Source organism: Salmo trutta, chromosome 32 (genome assembly GCF_901001165.1).
Source record: "Salmo trutta chromosome 32, fSalTru1.1, whole genome shotgun sequence".
Classification (NCBI taxonomy): domain Eukaryota; kingdom Metazoa; phylum Chordata; class Actinopteri; order Salmoniformes; family Salmonidae; genus Salmo; species Salmo trutta.
The window spans coordinates 11,914,612-11,933,186 of record NC_042988.1 but is presented as its reverse complement, the minus strand read 5'-3'; the positions used below and the strand labels follow the sequence as shown (position 1 = coordinate 11,933,186).

Sequence of the window (18,575 nt, the reverse complement as noted above, 5' to 3'; positions counted from 1 at the left end):
GCCGAGGTGATTATAGAGGGGATTGGGGGTATAATTTGGGTATCAGGGGATTCTGAGTACAATTACCGGTAACCCACCCACTCCCATTTCTTTACCGCACTCTCTCTCTCTCTCCCCCAGCCACCTCCCACTCTCTCTCTCTCTCTCCCCCAGCCACCTCCGTCTCTCTTTCTCAACAGCTGCCCTGAGTGAGTCAGTTCTAACTCCCAGGACAAAGTCAGAGACGGGCCGCTCTTGGTGTCAGGTGTCAGCACACACTAGCTGTGGAGTGACAACATGGCTTAGAAATAGCAGCAGGGCTTCTATAAAAGACATAGACGGGCATGGTCCCAGACACAGACAGCAGAGACCACCAGACCATCACCATCACCACCACCACAGAGACAAGAGAGAGGAGAGAGCTGCCTGAACCGTCACAGATTACCTTGGCTAGCAACTACAGACAGACAGATAGTCCAGAGAGAAGAACACCGAACGCAGAGATACCAAGACAGACAGATAGAGGAGTCGGAGAAACTACCGGAGGTGATAAAACCGATATAAGGACAGAACTTCACCCACACGGAACCGTGATAATGCAGGTGTGTACCGTTGTTGAGAAGCGTGCTGGGGCCGTGGTGGGGGCTGAGCTGGCCTGCAGCGTACGGGAGGAGAACAAGGCTCAGAGGGAGAGCTACAAAGCCGACTGGAAAAGTGTTAACATGAAGACCCGAGCCATGGACAGGTGAGTCCCAGCCTTTGGACAAACTAAATGTATTACTTCTGGTAGATGTAACATATTGAACAACATTAAGTCATTTCTTCTTATATAAAATCTTCGATATCAATAAAGCTAGAGGTCCTCCTATATCACCCTGTGAGTCATTATACTCAAGACTAGCCTACTGTATCATTTATCTTAGTTATAATAACTGTCAGGCTAATCTATCAGCTGACTGTAAAATGTCATGATTTTCATTTTGCTGGTAGGATTCTCAGCTTGATACTGAGAGAGATTAGAGTTTGAAAAGCACTGAGCAATGTCCAACTGGTCATTCCTAACTGTATCGGTCTCATCTCTCCACAGGCAGACGATGAACATGAACGATGACTCTCGTCGGGAGACCTACACTCGTCAGTGGGAGGCTCGCTCTCTGGCCCAGGCCTGTCCCTCGGGGGTGTACAGAGTGGGCACCGTGGAGAGGGGTGTGAGGGAGCACCAGCTCCTGCCCAAGAGGAACACCCTGCCCCTGCCCATCTTCACCCCTGCGCAGCTGGGCATCCGGCTGGGCCGCGGAGCACCACACACCCAGGAAGACCTCCGTCCCTTCCCCATCCCCGACGGTGCCTGCCCTGGCAAGAGGGCCGTGGTCGAGATCACACAGGACCTGCCCCCCGTCAAGCCACTCAGGATGGAGTTCGCCAAGGCGCCCAAAGCACTGGGCCGCTCCATGTCACAGGAGGTCCAGAGAGGGTGAAGGAAGAGGAGAGGAAGAGGAAGAGGAAGAATGGATGTTAGGGAGAAAGGTTCATTGTGGGGCTCAGCCCATCAGATAACAGCATGGAGGGGTGTGTATAGATTTATACCTAGTGACATTTATTCCATCCCTATTCCCTGGTAGAGCCGTCACACAGTGCATACCTTTCCTGTTTCATTACTGTAGGTATTACATGTCCAATGTCGTACTGTTTGTTATACGAGGTATTATTCGCTTAGAGATCTGATGGCATCTTTTGACTGACAGAAAGGCAGACAAATGCTCTGTTCTTTCAGCTGTGCCATAAACTCATCTCCCTGCTGACTGGAAAAGACCAGACTGTCCTTGTCACGTCTACACACTGAATAAACTGCCTCTGCCCCCCTGCCTGGCTAAAGCCAGCTGTGGATAAGCCACACAGCGTAGTATGGCATTCTGACCGCATTGTATGCAGTGGTACATTCTACCCCACTTGTCATATTATGGCAATGACACCTCACGGTATTGAGACAGCAGGATGTTTTATATGCTCAACCAATGTGTGTATGCGGATGTATTTATTGATGTATTCATGTGGAATGACCATGCACAGATGAGGGAGGTGAAGGAAGGGAAATATGAAGATATCAAAGATGCTTCAAAAGGGACAGAGTGGGAGATAGCAGAAGAGAATTGGAACTGTAGAGAGGAAATGAACAAGAAAGTGGGCAGGGAGAGAGGGGTGGGCTTAACATACCTTGGCATCCATCGCTCTTCTTTTGTAACAATGGAGAGCTGGTGAGCCTCCAGACCTTCAGAAGTCCTTGACACACTCTAATCCTGGGTGAGAGGACAGAACGGCACAACGCCATCCCACACTGGGAACCCAGACAAAGGAGCCCCCTGGGCACAGACGTCAATTCAACATCTCTTCCACGTTGGTTCAATGTCATTTCATTGAAATGATGTGGAAACGACGTTGATTCAACCGGTGTGTGCCCAGTGGGAGGTGTCCCGCATCATGACTCAAGTCATTGATATAGACTGACTGAGTATGATCAAGACTTATTGTCTATATTTTAACAACGTGTAATTTGACTGTGTATGAGCTGTTCTGCCCACCTAGCTGTGTTTTAATGTTGACATCTGATGTACAGCATCTGATGTATCTGGTAGAGTTAGTGAACAGATCATACAGAATGATGTGTCTCTACTGTTGTTGAGGAAAGTGGGGTAAGTTGAGCCATTTCTTACGTTCAGCATCACTCTGTCAAGGGAAATATAGTATTCTTTCTAACAAAGATATCTACATGTATTTCAGGATGTTGTGTATCCCTGGAAATAAACAGAATTCATGTTAACATGATAGTTTTGAAAGCATAGTTTGTCCCAAAAAAAAGTGGTCTCTTGGCACAACTTAGTTGAGCCGGGGGCCGGGGGCCGGAGGCTGGGGGCTGGGGGCCGGGTAAGTTAAGCCGTCTACAAATTTCTGTACTGAATGAAATATTACCACTACCTGTTTCCCAAATACAATTCAACACCATCACAATTGCTTTTTTGTCTTGTAGTAATTTTAAGCATCTTTTAACACTTGCCATTGGCTCAACTTACCCCATGGCCATTGGCTCAACTTATCCCAAGGCAAACATTTTGACAATATCAACCCACACAGTTACAAGGATGCACTTTCATGCTAGGTTTAGGACCTCATATTGTAGCTTATAGAGACCCCGCATTATGTATAGAACAATTTTTCACAGACTCCATGAAATGATGACCTCTTCCTAAATATTTAGTCAAATTATTAATTTTGTGTATGGTTTCCAAGAAACAGCTAACCCCTTAGGCTCAACTTATCCCATTCTCCCTTATCTGTTTTCATGTGTTGTGTTTAAAATGTTTTTAGAATTATTTTTGTATAATAAAATCTGAAGTGCTTTTCACTTTTTTTTTCTCTGTGTGTTGACCTCTTGACCTGTCTTAATAAAAAAAGTTGAGTACAACCATCACAAAGACCACACACACACACACACACACACACACACACACACACACACACACACACACACACACACACACACACACACACACACACACACACACACACACACACACACACACACACACACACACACACACACACACACACACACACACACACACACACACACACACACACACACAGTAAATGGGGAGTGGAGATGATAGATGCATCTACGCCTGACTGATTATCAGCTGTAAACAACATGGCTGACTCATGATCTTGCACCTGCAGACATCTGTTCAGGCAGCAACAGCTGGACTGGGTTAGACACTTCAACATACAGCTTTATTAGTGGGCTAGAAGAAATATGGTCAAGCTCTGGACTAAGGAGAGTACAGATGTAGGATCTCAAATTTAGCAAGTTTGCTACAGCAGGAAAATAGTCCTGCAGTAACAAGAAATGTGAATTATAATTAATGGACATTTTTGTAGGGGCTTATATATTTTTCATAAGGAAAATCAAGTCTGAAATTTCAAAGTGGAAATTAAAAACTTCAGAAGATTTCTCAAACTTCAAATACACTACAAATTTTACATTTCCTGAAAGTTCCCCTGCAACAGGGTGATTCAATTAGTGCCTAACATCTTACCGTAAGGATGGAAACTTGTAGACTGACTGAGCTGGACATCTCTCATCTCTATCTCTTGAGTTTTTCCACATTCTGTTACGTTACAGCCTTATAATAAAATTGATTAAATAGTTTTTTCCCCCTCACCAATCTACACACAATAGCCCATAATGAAAAAGCAAGAACAGGTTTTTAGAATCTTTTTGCAAATTTATAAAAAATAAATGAAAACAGAAATATTACATTTACATAAGTATTAAGACCCTTTACTCAGTACTTTGTTGAAGCACCTTTGGCAGCGATTACAGCCTTGAGTCTTCTTGGGTATGATGTTACAAGCATAGCACACCTGCATTCAGAGACTTGTCCCGAAGTCATTCCTGCATTGTCTTGGCTGTGTGCTTAGAGTCGTTGTACTGTTGGAAGGTGAACCTTCGCCCCAGTCTAAGGTCCTGAGAGCTCTGGAGCAGGTTTTTATCAAGAATCTCTTTGTACTTTGCTCTGTTCATCTTTCCCTCGATCCTGACTAGTCTCCCAGTCCCTGCTGCTGAAAAACATCCCCACAGCATGATGCTGCCACCACCATGCTTTACCGTAGGGATGGTGCCAGGTTTCCTCCAGACGTGATGCTTGGCATTCAGGCCAAAGAGTTCAAGCTTGGTTTCATCAGACCGGAGAATCTTGTTTCTCATGGTCTGAGAGTCCTTTAGATACCTTTTGGCAAACTTCAAGTGGGATGTCATGTGCCTTTTATTGAGGAGTGGCTCCTGTCTGGCCACTCTACCATAAAGGCCTGATTGGTGGAGTGCTGCAGAGATGGTTGTCCTTCTGAAAGGTTCTCCCATCTCCACAGAGGAACTCTCTAGCTCTGTCAGAGTGACCATTGGGTTCTTGGTCACCTCCCTGACTAAGGCTCTTCTCCCCCAATTGCTCAGTTTGGCTGGGTGGCCAGCTCTAGGAAGAGTCTTGGTGGCTCTAAACTTTTTCCATTCAAGAATGATGGAGGCCACTGTCCTCTTGGGGACCTTCAGTGCTGCAGAAACTTTTTGGTACCATTCCCCAGATCTGTGCCTCAACATAATCCTGTCTCGGGCGCTTTACGGACAATTCCTTCAACCTCATGGCTTGGTTTTTACTCTGACATGCACTGTCAACTGTGGGACTTTGTATAGACAGGTGTGTGTGCCTTTCCAAATCATGTCCAATCAATTGAATTTACCACAGGTGGACTCCAATCAAGTTGTAGAAACATCTCAAGGATGCTCAACGGAAACAGGATGCACCTGAGCTCAATTTCGAGTCTTATAGCAAAGGATCTGAATACTTATGTAAAGAAGGTATTTCAGTTTTTTATTTGTCCCTGTCATCTCTCTTTATTGCTTTTCCCCCAGTAGGCTAATATCTCCACCGGCTCTCTGCCCAGGACACACTGTTCCAGTCTCAACCCACATACTGTGACCTCTACTTTCTCTCCCCTGTCCCTTCATGTTTACTCTTTCCTTCCAACTCACAGTTTCTCCAACTGGGATTGTTCATTTTCTCCCACTTCCCTTTCTTTCTCTCCATCTCGCCCTCTCTCTATCCATTTCTCTACCCACCCCTTGTCTCTCTGTTATGGGGTCTAGTATGGCTCTGTGTAGGGGTCTAGGTATTATTAGCAGGGTAAACATTGCTATCACTATAGAGACAGAGCCAGAGAGACAGCCGTATCTGCCTGTTCTTCTCCTCTGAGCTCTTAATCCCTCACTGTTTTATCAGAGCTTTGGTTCATCTGGTCTGCTTCCTTTCCCCCATATCTAGAATATTACCCCCCTCTACCACCCCCCTAAACCCTATCTGCCACAGCCACACCCCAAACAGACCGAGACAGAATCCACCATAGACGCTGCCAAGTCATGAAACTCCCCTCCAGTAGCCAAGGAATGTCAGTTGACACGGAGAGTGAAGTTCATGTGGAAAATCTCAACACAACACGGACTCCCCCAAGTCTCAGTATATCAGATAGCCTTCATCCCATTTCTCCTACTCCATCCACTAACTGTACATGCATTCTAGCACAGATATTAATAGTGTGTAACTTTAGCTTGATTGAATTAATCCATCCATCCATTTTGTGAATTACCGGTATGTGCTGTATTGTCTCCCATTTCAAGACTGACCTCAGATTTCCATCACCTTCAGGGTTCATGGAGTCAATTTGCTTTTGATCTCCTGCCTTCTAACCCCTCTGTGTACTCATCACAGTACATTTAAACCCTCACGGGGTCATGGGAGGTCATACTGTGGTGAAGTACGGTAGAAGGAAGAGTCACTGTGAACGCCTGTCAAAACATGTGTTCTATTCTCTTGTGACCTATCAATAGGCTCTTAAAAGCACTTATGTCACACCCTGATCTATTTCACCTGTCTTGTGCTTGTCTTCACCCCCCTCACCAGGTTTATCCCATTTGTCCCTAATATCTCCTGTGTATTTACTGTATACCTGCGTTTTCTGTTTGTCTTTTGCCAGTTCGTCTTGTCCAGTCATGTCCTACCAGTGTTTTTTCCCCAATTTTTTAGTTTCCATAGTTGCTGTTTCTAGTCCTCCTGGTTTTTCCAACATTTTTGGACTACTAAACAGCTATTGATTTAGAACAACAGAGATACCACAAGTCGAAAAGAAAACAGGAGCTGCCTCCAATATTGCAGCACCATTTCAACTTCATCTTCTAATCACCTCTGCTTAGTCTAATACAGTGACAACTAAAATATACCAAAAAACTATTTAGTTCAATCAACGTAAGCAAAATATGATGTGGCTGTCCATGGCACTGATTTCTGTGTGTGCATGCAAGTAGAAAAACACATGTTGACTGACCCTACTTGTAGAGAAACAGCCAATGCCATCCTCCTCTTTCTTGTTGCCTAAATAGTCTGACTGTCGTACAGTACACACTTTTAGTTTTTATTGTCATAGGCTACCTGTCTAAAATGCTTGCTAGCCTAACTTCGTTTCATAGACAACGATGCGCCTGGCCATCTAGTTAACATTAACTACATCTAGCTTCATGTTGAACTTCCATCCTCTCAGGCCAGGGGCACAATGTATGAATTTATGGTTGGATCAGAATCGGCATTATAATCATTGGCCAGTACGGAGAATTAAGTAAAACCACAAGTCCAAATTCCTATCTCCATCCATGGCTGATTTAGGAAAGGACAATTTTAGCTAGCTAACTAACCATTGACTTAGCGAGAAACATTGACTTAGCGAGAAACAACAAATCAAGTTTTTTTCTGTCAATTACGTTTGGTTTCTGATGTGATGGGATTGGTGTGAAGCCAAATCCAAACTGGCTTCCCTTGACACTTTTTTGGGGGTGAGCCAGGACCATCTTTTTCTTCTTTAGTATCATGGTATTTGCACATTTTGTTTGTGCATGCCGCCACCTACTGTGTGTTCAATCACGTTCCATTTGTGATACAAAAATAAAAAGGAAGGGGTAAAAAAGATAAAATTGCATGTATGCACATTTACCACTATTTCATACAAATTAAAAACCTTAGAACATCTTATAACTCTTCTGCAGTAAAATGTCATACACCCAGGTACTTCTCTGCAGCTGCCACCTACACTCATTAAAAACCCACTGCCTCATTCCACTACTTTGACCCGATCTGCTCCTGAACCATGCCAACAGCCTGGGAGGATGGGACACCACCACTCAACACCCCCTGTAACTCTTCTGACGTCAGATCTCGTATACCCAAATACTTCTCTGCAGCTGCCACCACAACATCTATTTTCTGTAATTTACTTCCCTCACCCTTGACCCATCCTCCTCTACATTCTTCACTGACACAGTTCTGCCTCTATCGCACCGGACACTTTCGATCCCCAGCACTGATCTGTACCCAAGTTGCATGGCACTGAGCGCCTGCTCCCTCTGGTCAGAAGAAACACAAACAAATATCTCAAGTCCACTACAGATTACCTTCACTGATTCAACTGCACCCAACTCCTTTCTCAACCACCCTGAAACCACAAATGGAACCGCCAAAAGGCAAGGATCCACTTTCTCCAAAAATGTCACTCCTACTGGACCAGATTCTTCTTTATGCATTGATGCCAGGCTTGGGTTCCGAGCTCTTCACCACACCTTCAACCTCACTTAACTCGCCCTCATTCACTTCCATTTTACCTCCAGATCTCGGTCTGGCTCACGGCTCACTCTGTTTGCACTTGACACCAATCTTCTTCGAAACCCCATGTCCATGTTTATCGCCATCTTCCTCAGATTTCCTCATTCTCTTCAACCTCTTCATCCTCTTTCTCCGCCTCCATTCCTCCTCAGAAACTCACCTTTATGTCTCCCTGATCCAAAATTCCTGGGCCATGATTCCTCCTACAACGGTTTACAAATTACATTTACATTTAAGTCATTTAGCAGACGCTCTTATCCAGAGCGACTTACAAAATGTTTGCTAATGTTATCAACATTGCCTCTGTTGCGTCAGGAGAGCTGAGCTCACTCAGTTTAGTTCAACACTGATTGTCTATTATTATTATTTTTAAATATCAAGGGAGGCAAAATGCTCTATAGCTTCCTTTGCTACGGGCAACAACCATGTCATACTCTTTTTGACCAGACAGCATCAGATAGATGGGCTACACATACTGAGACAGAGGGGCGCTGTTTAGTTTGCTCTCTCCAGTGAGATTTTTTTTTTATTTAACTAGGCAAGTAGGTTAAGAACACATTCTTATTTACAATGACGGCTTAGGGACAGTGGGTTAACTGCCTAGTTCAGGGGCAGAACAACAGCTTTTTACCTTGTCATTTCGGGGATTCAATCTAACAACATTTCAGTTACTGGCCCAACACTCTAATCACTAGGCTACCTGCCACCTCTGTCTCTTACACATTTTTTCTTGTTACATTTTTGGGGGAAGCACAGGGGCCCCCTCAGATTTGTCCTGTTTAATAAAAATGAATAATTTGTTGTTCATTTTTTGTTGTTTCTCTGTGCCCCCTAGCAATTTTATGAAGTTTGCTTTAGCTAGCCCAGATAGGTTCCTAATCTCCCAACCTCATAACTAACTACCAAAAAGGCAATTTAGGCTATCAATCAAGTTAGAGTTGCTAGCTTGTCTAACTCTCTCAGTTGGCATGACTGCTGGTAAGGTTGGTAAACTTTAGAAAAGCAAGCAATAACGAAATGTACTGAATAAGTCACATTCCTTTCCATCTTTTACCCAGATTTTAGTAGAGATGCAGAGAACCATATTTAGTTTCTTTAAAAAGAATAACAACTAGTCTGGAGGATACAGACAGCTCAAGGAGTATGCTTAGATATGCAGAAAAATATACAGATTTTTGACATACACTAAATATACAGAAGTATGTGGACACCCCTTCAAATGAGTGGATTCTGCTATTTCAGCCACACCCATTGCATTCTCCATATACAATCATTGGTAGTAGAATGCCACCTTTCCAACAAGTCAGTATGCACATTTCGGCCCTGCTAGAGTTACCTCAGTCAATTGTAAGTGCTGGTATTGTGAAGTGGAAATATCTAGGAGCAACAACGGCTCAGCCGCAAAGTGGTAGGCCACACAAGCTCACAGAACGGGACCACTGAGGGTTGAGGGTGGAGCTGGGGCTGGGAATAGCCAAATGAGCTGAGAGCTGACATGGTCATGGTACTGAAGCGTGTAGAGCATAGAAATTGTCTGTCCTCAGTTGCAACACTCACTACTGAGTTCCAAACTGCCTCTGGAAGCAACGTTAGCACAAGAACTGTTCGTTGAGAGCTTCATGAAATGGGTTTCCATGGACGAGTAGCCGCACACAAGCCTAAGATCGCCATACGCAATGCCAAGCGTTTATTGGAGTGGTGTAAAGCTCGCCGCCATTCCTGTTTCAGCATGACAATGCCCCCGTGCACAAAGCGAGGTCCGTACAGAAATGGTTTGTTGAGATCGGTGTGGAAGAATTTGACTGGCATGCACAGAGCCCTGACCTCAACCCCACTGAATACCTTTGGGATGAATTGGAACGCTGACTGCTAGCCAGGCCTAATCGCCCGACATCAGTGCCCGACTTCACTATTGCTCTTGTGGCTGAATGGAAGCAAGTCCCTGCAGCAATGTTCCAACATCTAGTGGAAAGCCTTCCCAGAAGAGTGGAGGGTGATATAGAAGCAAAGGGGGGGACCAACTTCATATTAATGCTCATGATTTTGGAATGAGATGTTCGACGAGCAGATGTACACATACTTTTAGTCATGTAGTGTATATATGAACTTGTCAGATACTCACTGAAATAACAAGTGACATGCTGATAGACATGCTGGTAGACATGGATATAAACGAGCGGCTTGACATTTATTGTCATGAATCTTGCCCTGGAGGCAAAACTGAGCGATTTCCGCTAGATGAGCCAGTTGCAAAGTAAAAATCGGCTATATCATTAACATGTACAGTATGAAAACAAAAATGAGTTTTTTGGTCTTCATTTAAGGTTAGGGTTAGGCATTAGGGTCAGCAGTGTGGTTAATGTTAAGGTTATTGTTAGGGTTAGGTTTAAAATCAAATGTTATGACTTTGTGGCTGTGTTAGCTAGTGACCTCTCTGCAGAGCTGCCTCCAGGTCAAGATTCATGACAATAAATGCCAACCTGCTGTGAATTAACTCGCACATTCACAGAAAAGCACCCTCTGACTTTGTCATGACAAAGATGATGCTGCTCCCTGCTGGGTGTTTTATGTAATGCATGTAGAAATAAGGCCAAAAACTGCTATAATATTGGATAATATATGCCATTTAGCAGACATATCCAAAGCGACTTACGGTCATACATTTTATATATGGGTGGTGTCAGGATTCAAACCCACAACCCTAGTGTTAAAAGTGCCATGCTTTACCAACTGAGCTACAGTATAAGTCCAGAAGTGAGCTTAAAAACATTGAACAATGCTAAACAATGATACTTTTCTTTACTTGAAATAACATATAAAGGAACAACAATCTAAAAAGACCCACATTAAAATGTGTAAAAAAAAAAACTGAAATGCAGTGAGCATTCTACGATTTCTGCAAGATACACAAACATGATATTATGAATATCTATTATAAAGAACAAAACTGCAGTGCCTCTGAAATGTATTTCTGTTTACTATGAGTTTAGAATGATTCTATCTTATAATAATATGGCTAACGATGAATGGATGCTGTAGATTTCTGCTGTTGTTGTCACTGTCTTCTCTCCGTAGCCTCGTAGTAATCTACAAATTCACGAGACAAAGAGAGACATGGAAAGCATCTGATGAACACATTCTTCACAAGTGTTTAGTATAATCAGCCTCATTATAACTCACAGTATCGTATTCACCAGCACTGTCAGCACCCTCATCAGCATCATTATGATCCTCCACCAACCAGCATCACAGAACTCTCACATCATCTAACAGAGGGTGCTAATGGGATGTTAGATCCATAGAATTAGGAATTAGTAGTAGTAGTAATTTAATAAGATATCTATGGTTAGATCCTACATGTTAGAAGAATGTTACACAGCCCCTTACATGCCCAATAAGGGCTTTGAGACTTCCCATCCCCCAGAACAATGTTATGTATGTACAGTACCACAGATCAGTGAGTCATTCTATTTCTATGGTAACTCCCTCCCAATGTTTTATCTGGTGTTCTGCTATGGACACCCATGTGTTAACGTTAGTGCAGCGATATGTGTTATACAGATATACAGCAGAGATGTACAGAGTGTCCCAGTTGTGTACCTGTTGCTGGAGGGACATCAGCCCCCACAGTCCTGGTAGCACTGGGTGGGGGAGGAGGTGGGACCGCCCTCCTGGATGACATCACATATGCATATCATTGTTCTCTCTGGCCCACATTGTTTCACAACATCAGTCTATGTAAGTGTGGGTACAGTAGGGGTTGTGAATGGGGTTGTGTTGGGATTCACCTGATGGTGTCTCTGTATGGGGAGGGTGCTAGCTCCAGGGGTTCAGGGGTGTTGTGGTAGACCAGGCTAGGGTAGAGGCAACCAGGTAGGGTAGGGCAGGTAGGCCGGGGTAGGCTGGTAATGGTAGTGGTACACCTCTGGATCCTCCTCCTCCTGCAGTATGTAACCCTTATTTAACTAGGCATGGCAGTTAAGAACAAATTCTTATTTACAATCACGGCCTACCCCAGCCAAACCCTCCCCTAACCTGGGTGACGCTGAGCCAATTGTGCGCCGCCCTATGGGACTTCCGATCACGGCCGGTTGTGATACAGCCCGGGATCAAACCAGGGTCTGACGCCTCTAGCACTGAGATGCTGTGCCTTAGAGCGCTGCACCACTCGGGAGCTGTAAAAGCTGGCCTGGAGGGGAGGATAAAAACAGCCCATTCAGACACAGCATGTGTCAAATGGCACCATATTCCCTAGTAGTGCACTATATAGTGACAATCAACCCGTTTCAACCTGCATGGTGTCCAATCACGAGTTATAAATTAGATCTACCATCCTAAATGTTTTATCCCCTCCATTCCTCAATTTCTGACATCCTTCCAGCAATAGGAAAATACAGATTTTGCCCGCTGGCTGCTTGTCAGGGTACTCTGGCAACAGCCTGATGCAACATTTAGCAAAACGACACTATACTATACAACTCTGTCAAAATGAGAGAATTCCGAACTACTAATTGAATAACATCAGAAATAATGCCAATACTGAAATGAACATCAATATAAGTAAGTTGAAAGTAAGAGGAGCAGAAAGGTCAGTCAGAGCAAACAATCACTGCCCTGGCCTGAGTGACCAACAGACAGACAATGATGAGGCTAGAGGTGGAGAAGGAGTGCCATAAAGAACATGACTGTAATTATAGATGGTTGAGCTCTGGCCCTTAGGTCCAACTGGCACCTGCAGTGACATTCACAAACACAGAAATCAATCCACACAGAGAACGAGTGAGGCGGGCTCTGTCTGAAAAGGGATCTTGACAGCCTGCCTGACATACGCACCCTGCTTGACGTGTCCTGGCCGGATGGAAGGAGTGGGAGATGACATGGCAGCAGGGAGCTGCTGTAGGATGGTGGTGGGCTGCTGGGAAGCCTGGGAAGGAGACATGAGACTGTAATGAGGATCTCTTCCTGGAGGCATATAGCCAGGGAGAATATCTATCTCCCATATCTATTACTGCCATGGATGAACTACTGTTGAGAGGCAGGCAATATCAGCCCACTCACTCAACATAGTTAACAGTAGCAATGCGTGATAAAACATCCAATTAAAACTATAAGGTAGTGAGCCTGAGATACGCATCAAGAAGATATGACTCATCAAGCTATAAAGATAATATTCAAATCACAGCTGTTATAGGCTAAAGATGCCTCCCTTGATGATGCTGTGCATGATGTCAATGGCATGTAGCGAGCCAACTTTCTCTGTAAATGAGTGTGGGTGTAAAATATCACATAGAATACAGTTTCTATGATATGCCAAGTAAACAGGTCAACTGTATTTTTTTGCTATAAAAAAAAATCCCTGTTGGCCGCACTTACAGGCTGTTGAATTATCTGCACATTCTTTGCGTCCTTGTTCCACTGCTGAGACTGTGGGTACATATCATCTGTCCATGCCATTGAGTTTCATATGTCGGTAAAAATAGAGCTGTAAACAGTAACTGAAGATAAGCCTTGTTTTGATGCAAGTATACACACACTAGTTGGGTTGCCAAGGCGTCAAAGCGCAAACAACAATTGCGAGAAATATGTGCAGGTTGTTGAGCACATATAAGCTGGTGATCACTCACTGTAATGATTATGCTGCTATGGGATATTTCAACTAGGACTAATTAGTCACTCTCTCTATCACATGTATTTTCTTACCATTTAGGCCTATATGATGTAACTGACTTTCTAAAAGTTTCTAAAAGAGCAAATGAGGTGGTCACACTTGAATTGATTTTGACAGCTGTGGCACAAAGGTAGTCTTCTACCATGCAGCTAAGTGAGTGAATTCCTAAAAGTAGCCTATAATTGGGATTTCCCGCCCCTAGACAATGAGCCTGGCAAGTCCATATGGTCACATGCATCAACGTTGACGGAAGGGGCAGGGAACAGGTGGGCCGCCGCCACATAGGTCTCTCACTCTAAATTGAGTGGGCTAAGTTATGGACACCTGGGATAGGCCTGGGCCAGCTCGCTTTCACTTCACAGACCACTAATTACGGCTTCCATTTGAGGAGTTTTCCACTCCGACTCCCGCTATCTCCGTTCTCCTGCTCAGTGTCTCTCTCTCTCCACTCCTTCCCTTCTCCTATATGCTGTCACTGTCTCCCACGCGGATCCCATCCGCCCCCCACCGCAGCATTTCAAACGGTGTAATTAATCAATGTGTGCGCCATCTCAAAATGATCGCCTCTATTTTTAAAAAAGCCCATTCACCAGGGCCATTTCTAGCATTTTTGGGGCCCTATGCGAGATGTGGTTGTGGGGCCCCACCACCTCATGGACAAACCATTTTAGTGGCCCCGCTCTTGGCAGAGGAGAGGAATAATCAGAGCTTTAAAGTGAATGTCCTCCAATTCCCCAAAAATGTGCCATGGGGCATAAAGAAATGTCTTGCAGTTCTACACATTTTGTCATGGGACGGAGAGAAAATGTTGCCATTTTAAAGCTAATTTCCTGTAATTCTGAGTGAGAGAGACTAATTAAATCAACGGGGGTCCCCTGGAGGTCAGGGCCCCTGGACACCACTGTTGGGCTCAATTCAAATTGAAGGCAGTCAATTCAGGAAGTGATTTGAATAAAAAATTCTGAAACACTTTTGAAATAAATAGCTTCTACTTTTCAGTTTATTGAGAAGTTGTTGAAAAAAATATCTATTTTTAGATGATTGAATTTTGATTTTAGTTTACTTCCTAAATTGACTGCTGGGCATATGCCTTGCGATTCGGCCATGATTACATCGCTAGAAATGTACCTAGCAACCTATAAAATGTTAGCTGACATGGGCTAATTGAGTGACTGTCAACGACTGACATAGAGGAAAACTGCTGATGGGTCTTTCTATAAACTGGGGTACCAGTTAACATTTCTTGTAGTGGACAAGTGTTTGGAGCTGTTACAAATTCATTCATAATAATTCACATTTTTTTCAAGTGACTACATTAAGAGGGGGAACATAGATACATTCAACATAATTAATGAGTTGAATGGAAACCTATGTTTTAAACCCTTTCTCATGCTTGGAGTCTTTACAGATTTGGCAAAAATCGTGTGACATGAAAAAAAAACCATTGATCCTGTGAAATTCCTGGATATTGCTGTCAGACTCTTTGTACGGATGTCTCAAAAGTGTACTGTAGCCTTTTAACATTTCGTATCTCCCTATCTTATGGTGTGAAAACAGTTTTTATGAGCACATATTCAAAAGAATGTATGTGATTGCAAAATTCAATGCTTCAAACAGAAATAGCAGCTTTAATATGATTAATAAAACAAAAAAAGATACTGTCATTAATGAGGTTCTTTAATAATTATGCATAATAGTTTTTTACTGTGCTTTTGCAGCCTGGTCTCATAGACTAGACGTAATCTAGTAAATGTAAATCCGAGACACTCAAAATAGTATGATACACATCATGGCCAAAAGTATGTGGACACGCCTTGGAATTAGTGGATTCGGCTATTTCAGCCACAACCGTCGCTGACATGTGTATAAAATCGAGCACACAGCCATGGAATTGTAACTGTAATTGCTGTAAATGCTGTTAACTATAAGTGCAGTTATTGTGAAGTGGAAACGTCTAGGTTGCAACACTCGCTACCAAGTTCCAAACTGCCTCTGGAAGCAACGTCAGCACAATAACTGTTCATCGGAAGCTTCATGAAATGGGTTTCCATGGCCGAGCAGCCGCACACAAGCCGAAGATCACCATGCGCAATGCCAAACGTTGGCTGAAGCAGTGTAAAGCTCGCCACCATTGGACTCCGGAGCAGTGGAAACACGCTCTGTGGAGTGATGAATCATACTTCACCATCTGGCAGTCCGACGGACGAATCTGGATGTGGCAGATGCCAGGAGAACGCTACCTGCCCCAATGCAGTGCCAACTGTAAAGTTTGGTGAAGGAGGATTAATGGTCTGGGGCTGTTTTTCAAGGTTCAGGTTAGGCCCCTTAGTTCCAGTGAAGGGAAATATTAACGCTACAGCATACAATTACATTCTAGACGATTCTGTGCTTCCAACTTTGTGGCAACAGTTTGGGGGAGGCCCTTTCTTGTTTCAGCATGACAATGCTCCCGTTTACAAAGCGAGGTCCATACAGGTTTGTCGAGATCGGTGTGAAATAACTTGACTGGCCTGCACAGGGCCCTGACCTCAACCCCATCAAACTCCTTTGGGATGAATTGGAACGCTGACTGCGAGCCAGGCCTAATTACCCAACAGTGCCTGACCTCACTAATGCTCTTGTGGCTGAATGGAAGCATGTCCCCGCAGCAATGTTCCAGCATCTAGTGGAAAACCTTCCCAGAAGAGGGGAGGCTGTTATAGCAGAAAAATGGGGGACCAACTCTATATTAATGCTCATTATTTTGGAACGAGAAGTTAGACGATTAGGTGTCCATATACTTTTGGTCATGTAGTGTATGTTATGTTACGTTTGGTATGGTTATGTTGCGGTGGATGGGTAGGCGTATAACACAAATGTCTAGTAGCCCAAAGGTAGCGAGTTCAAGTCTCATCATGGACAAATGTATAACATATTGGACGTTTTGCAAATTCATAACATATAATACAAATTGTAATTCGTAACGTATACTAAATGGATTGTCTTGGATTTACGTACAGAATAATACGAAATGCTCTGACACCAGGTTTGTGTCTGATTTTTGAATGACATCAAGTGATAAAGAGCTTGTGTGATACTACACTCAATTTAAAAACAGCCAAAGTGCAGGAATTAATATTGATCTTGAGGATTGACAGAACATTTTGGTGTCTATGTTGTTAAACGGTCAAGGTAATTTGCCTATTTCATGGACAACATTAAATCAAGATTCCTGAGGTAAGATTAAGGTCTGTGTACATTTTGATCCTTTGTTTTCTGAGGAGTAATGGAGAGCATGAAAAAATTGCATGTAATTGCATATGAAACCAAAAAATTACTTGATAACTCAATTCTAAAATGTGGGTGGGGTTAAATATGGAATACCTGGTCAAGTGCACAGCCAACACTTCCTGTCCTTTCAAAGTTGGAAGTCACCCTTCTGAATTCATTCTATGAATCTATTAATTCATTGATTAATAGCTGCTCATACTATGCAACAGTGCCAAGATAAGGTAAGGTCAATTTCTGCATAAGATTTAGTGTGTATTGACTTATTAATGAACTGCTGTTACTGTAAATGGTTCGCTGACTGATATATCCTAGTTACTTAACTAACCATTGGTAATCTTATTAAATTATGGCATACAGAGCCGAGCCCCAGCTGTTTTGAGCCCCCACTGTTGAGCAATTAAAAAATATATATCTATTGGTTGTTGCATGTGTTTCACTCTAGCTCAGTGCTTTCTGTGGTGGTGGGGCAGCCAGCGGAAAATACGAAGCGTAGGGGTTGGTAATGTTCGCTAGTTTTGCCGTGATTGGCTCAGTGTTCTGTCACTCATGGGGACACTACGTCACTGCAAAATCTATGGGGAGAGCTCGAAAATTCAAGCCCATTGGGTGCTGCCATAGATTTACATTAGAAGTGCCCATCCAAGAAGGCTCAAGGTCATTGGCCACAGATAAAATGACGTCAAATGACATTATACCTACCATAGCTTTGATTGGACTGATCATGTCAAGATCATACTTTCAAAATCTTAGCTAGTAAGCTAGACAAGCAGTCATCATCATGAACCAAGTCGACAATCTATATGCAAATCCTTCTCAATCCTTGTCATATGAAGAGAGATTATAGATAAAACGTATCAGTGCTCATCCTTCATTGCACATAAACATTACACAACATATTGGAAATCACAAATTCAACAATGAGTGGTTTGGAAGGAATCAGTGGCTAACTGCAAGCGTTGAAAAGCAATCACTAGCCTGCTATTCAGTGGAGTGGGTGTGTAGTCCAAGTCTGGGTTTAAGGGTCTCTTTTCCAAGCTTAAAAGGATAAGCATTCACATGAAACACCATGTACTAGAAAAGGTTGAATACATTGGCCATGCTGTCAATCCAGCATGACTTTTGCTGCATTCAAGACAACTGGGAGCTAGGCAAAAATTGAAAGCACCATAAATCCAGAGAATGCCAGACTTTGATGACAAAGATTGTTGACTGGAAGGACCGCCACGCCACCTTCCTGTTCAAGTGAGCACAGCACAACAAGGTGAGTCCAAAGATGTATTGTATGCTGCTGCATATATGATGTAACACGCCCGGGAGATATGTATACTGTAGCTAAGAAATTAATGCTGAGTGTATGTTGTGCAGTAAGCTGTTAGTAGCCCATGTGCCTCACCCTAATAATTTGG

At 43.4% G+C, this 18,575-nt stretch overlaps 1 protein-coding gene across 1 annotated transcript; it reads left to right on the top strand.

Annotated features, from left to right (window-relative positions):
- The first annotated feature begins 316 nt into the window (after positions 1–316).
- On the top strand, positions 317–3,385 carry LOC115171084 (telethonin-like). The gene is made up of 2 exons (XM_029727584.1): positions 317–724; positions 1,067–3,385. The coding sequence occupies exons 1-2, from the start codon at positions 324–326 to the stop codon at positions 1,455–1,457; spliced, it is 792 nt and encodes a 263-aa protein (XP_029583444.1). The 5' UTR covers positions 317–323; the 3' UTR covers positions 1,458–3,385.
- The last annotated feature ends 15,190 nt before the right edge of the window (positions 3,386–18,575 follow it).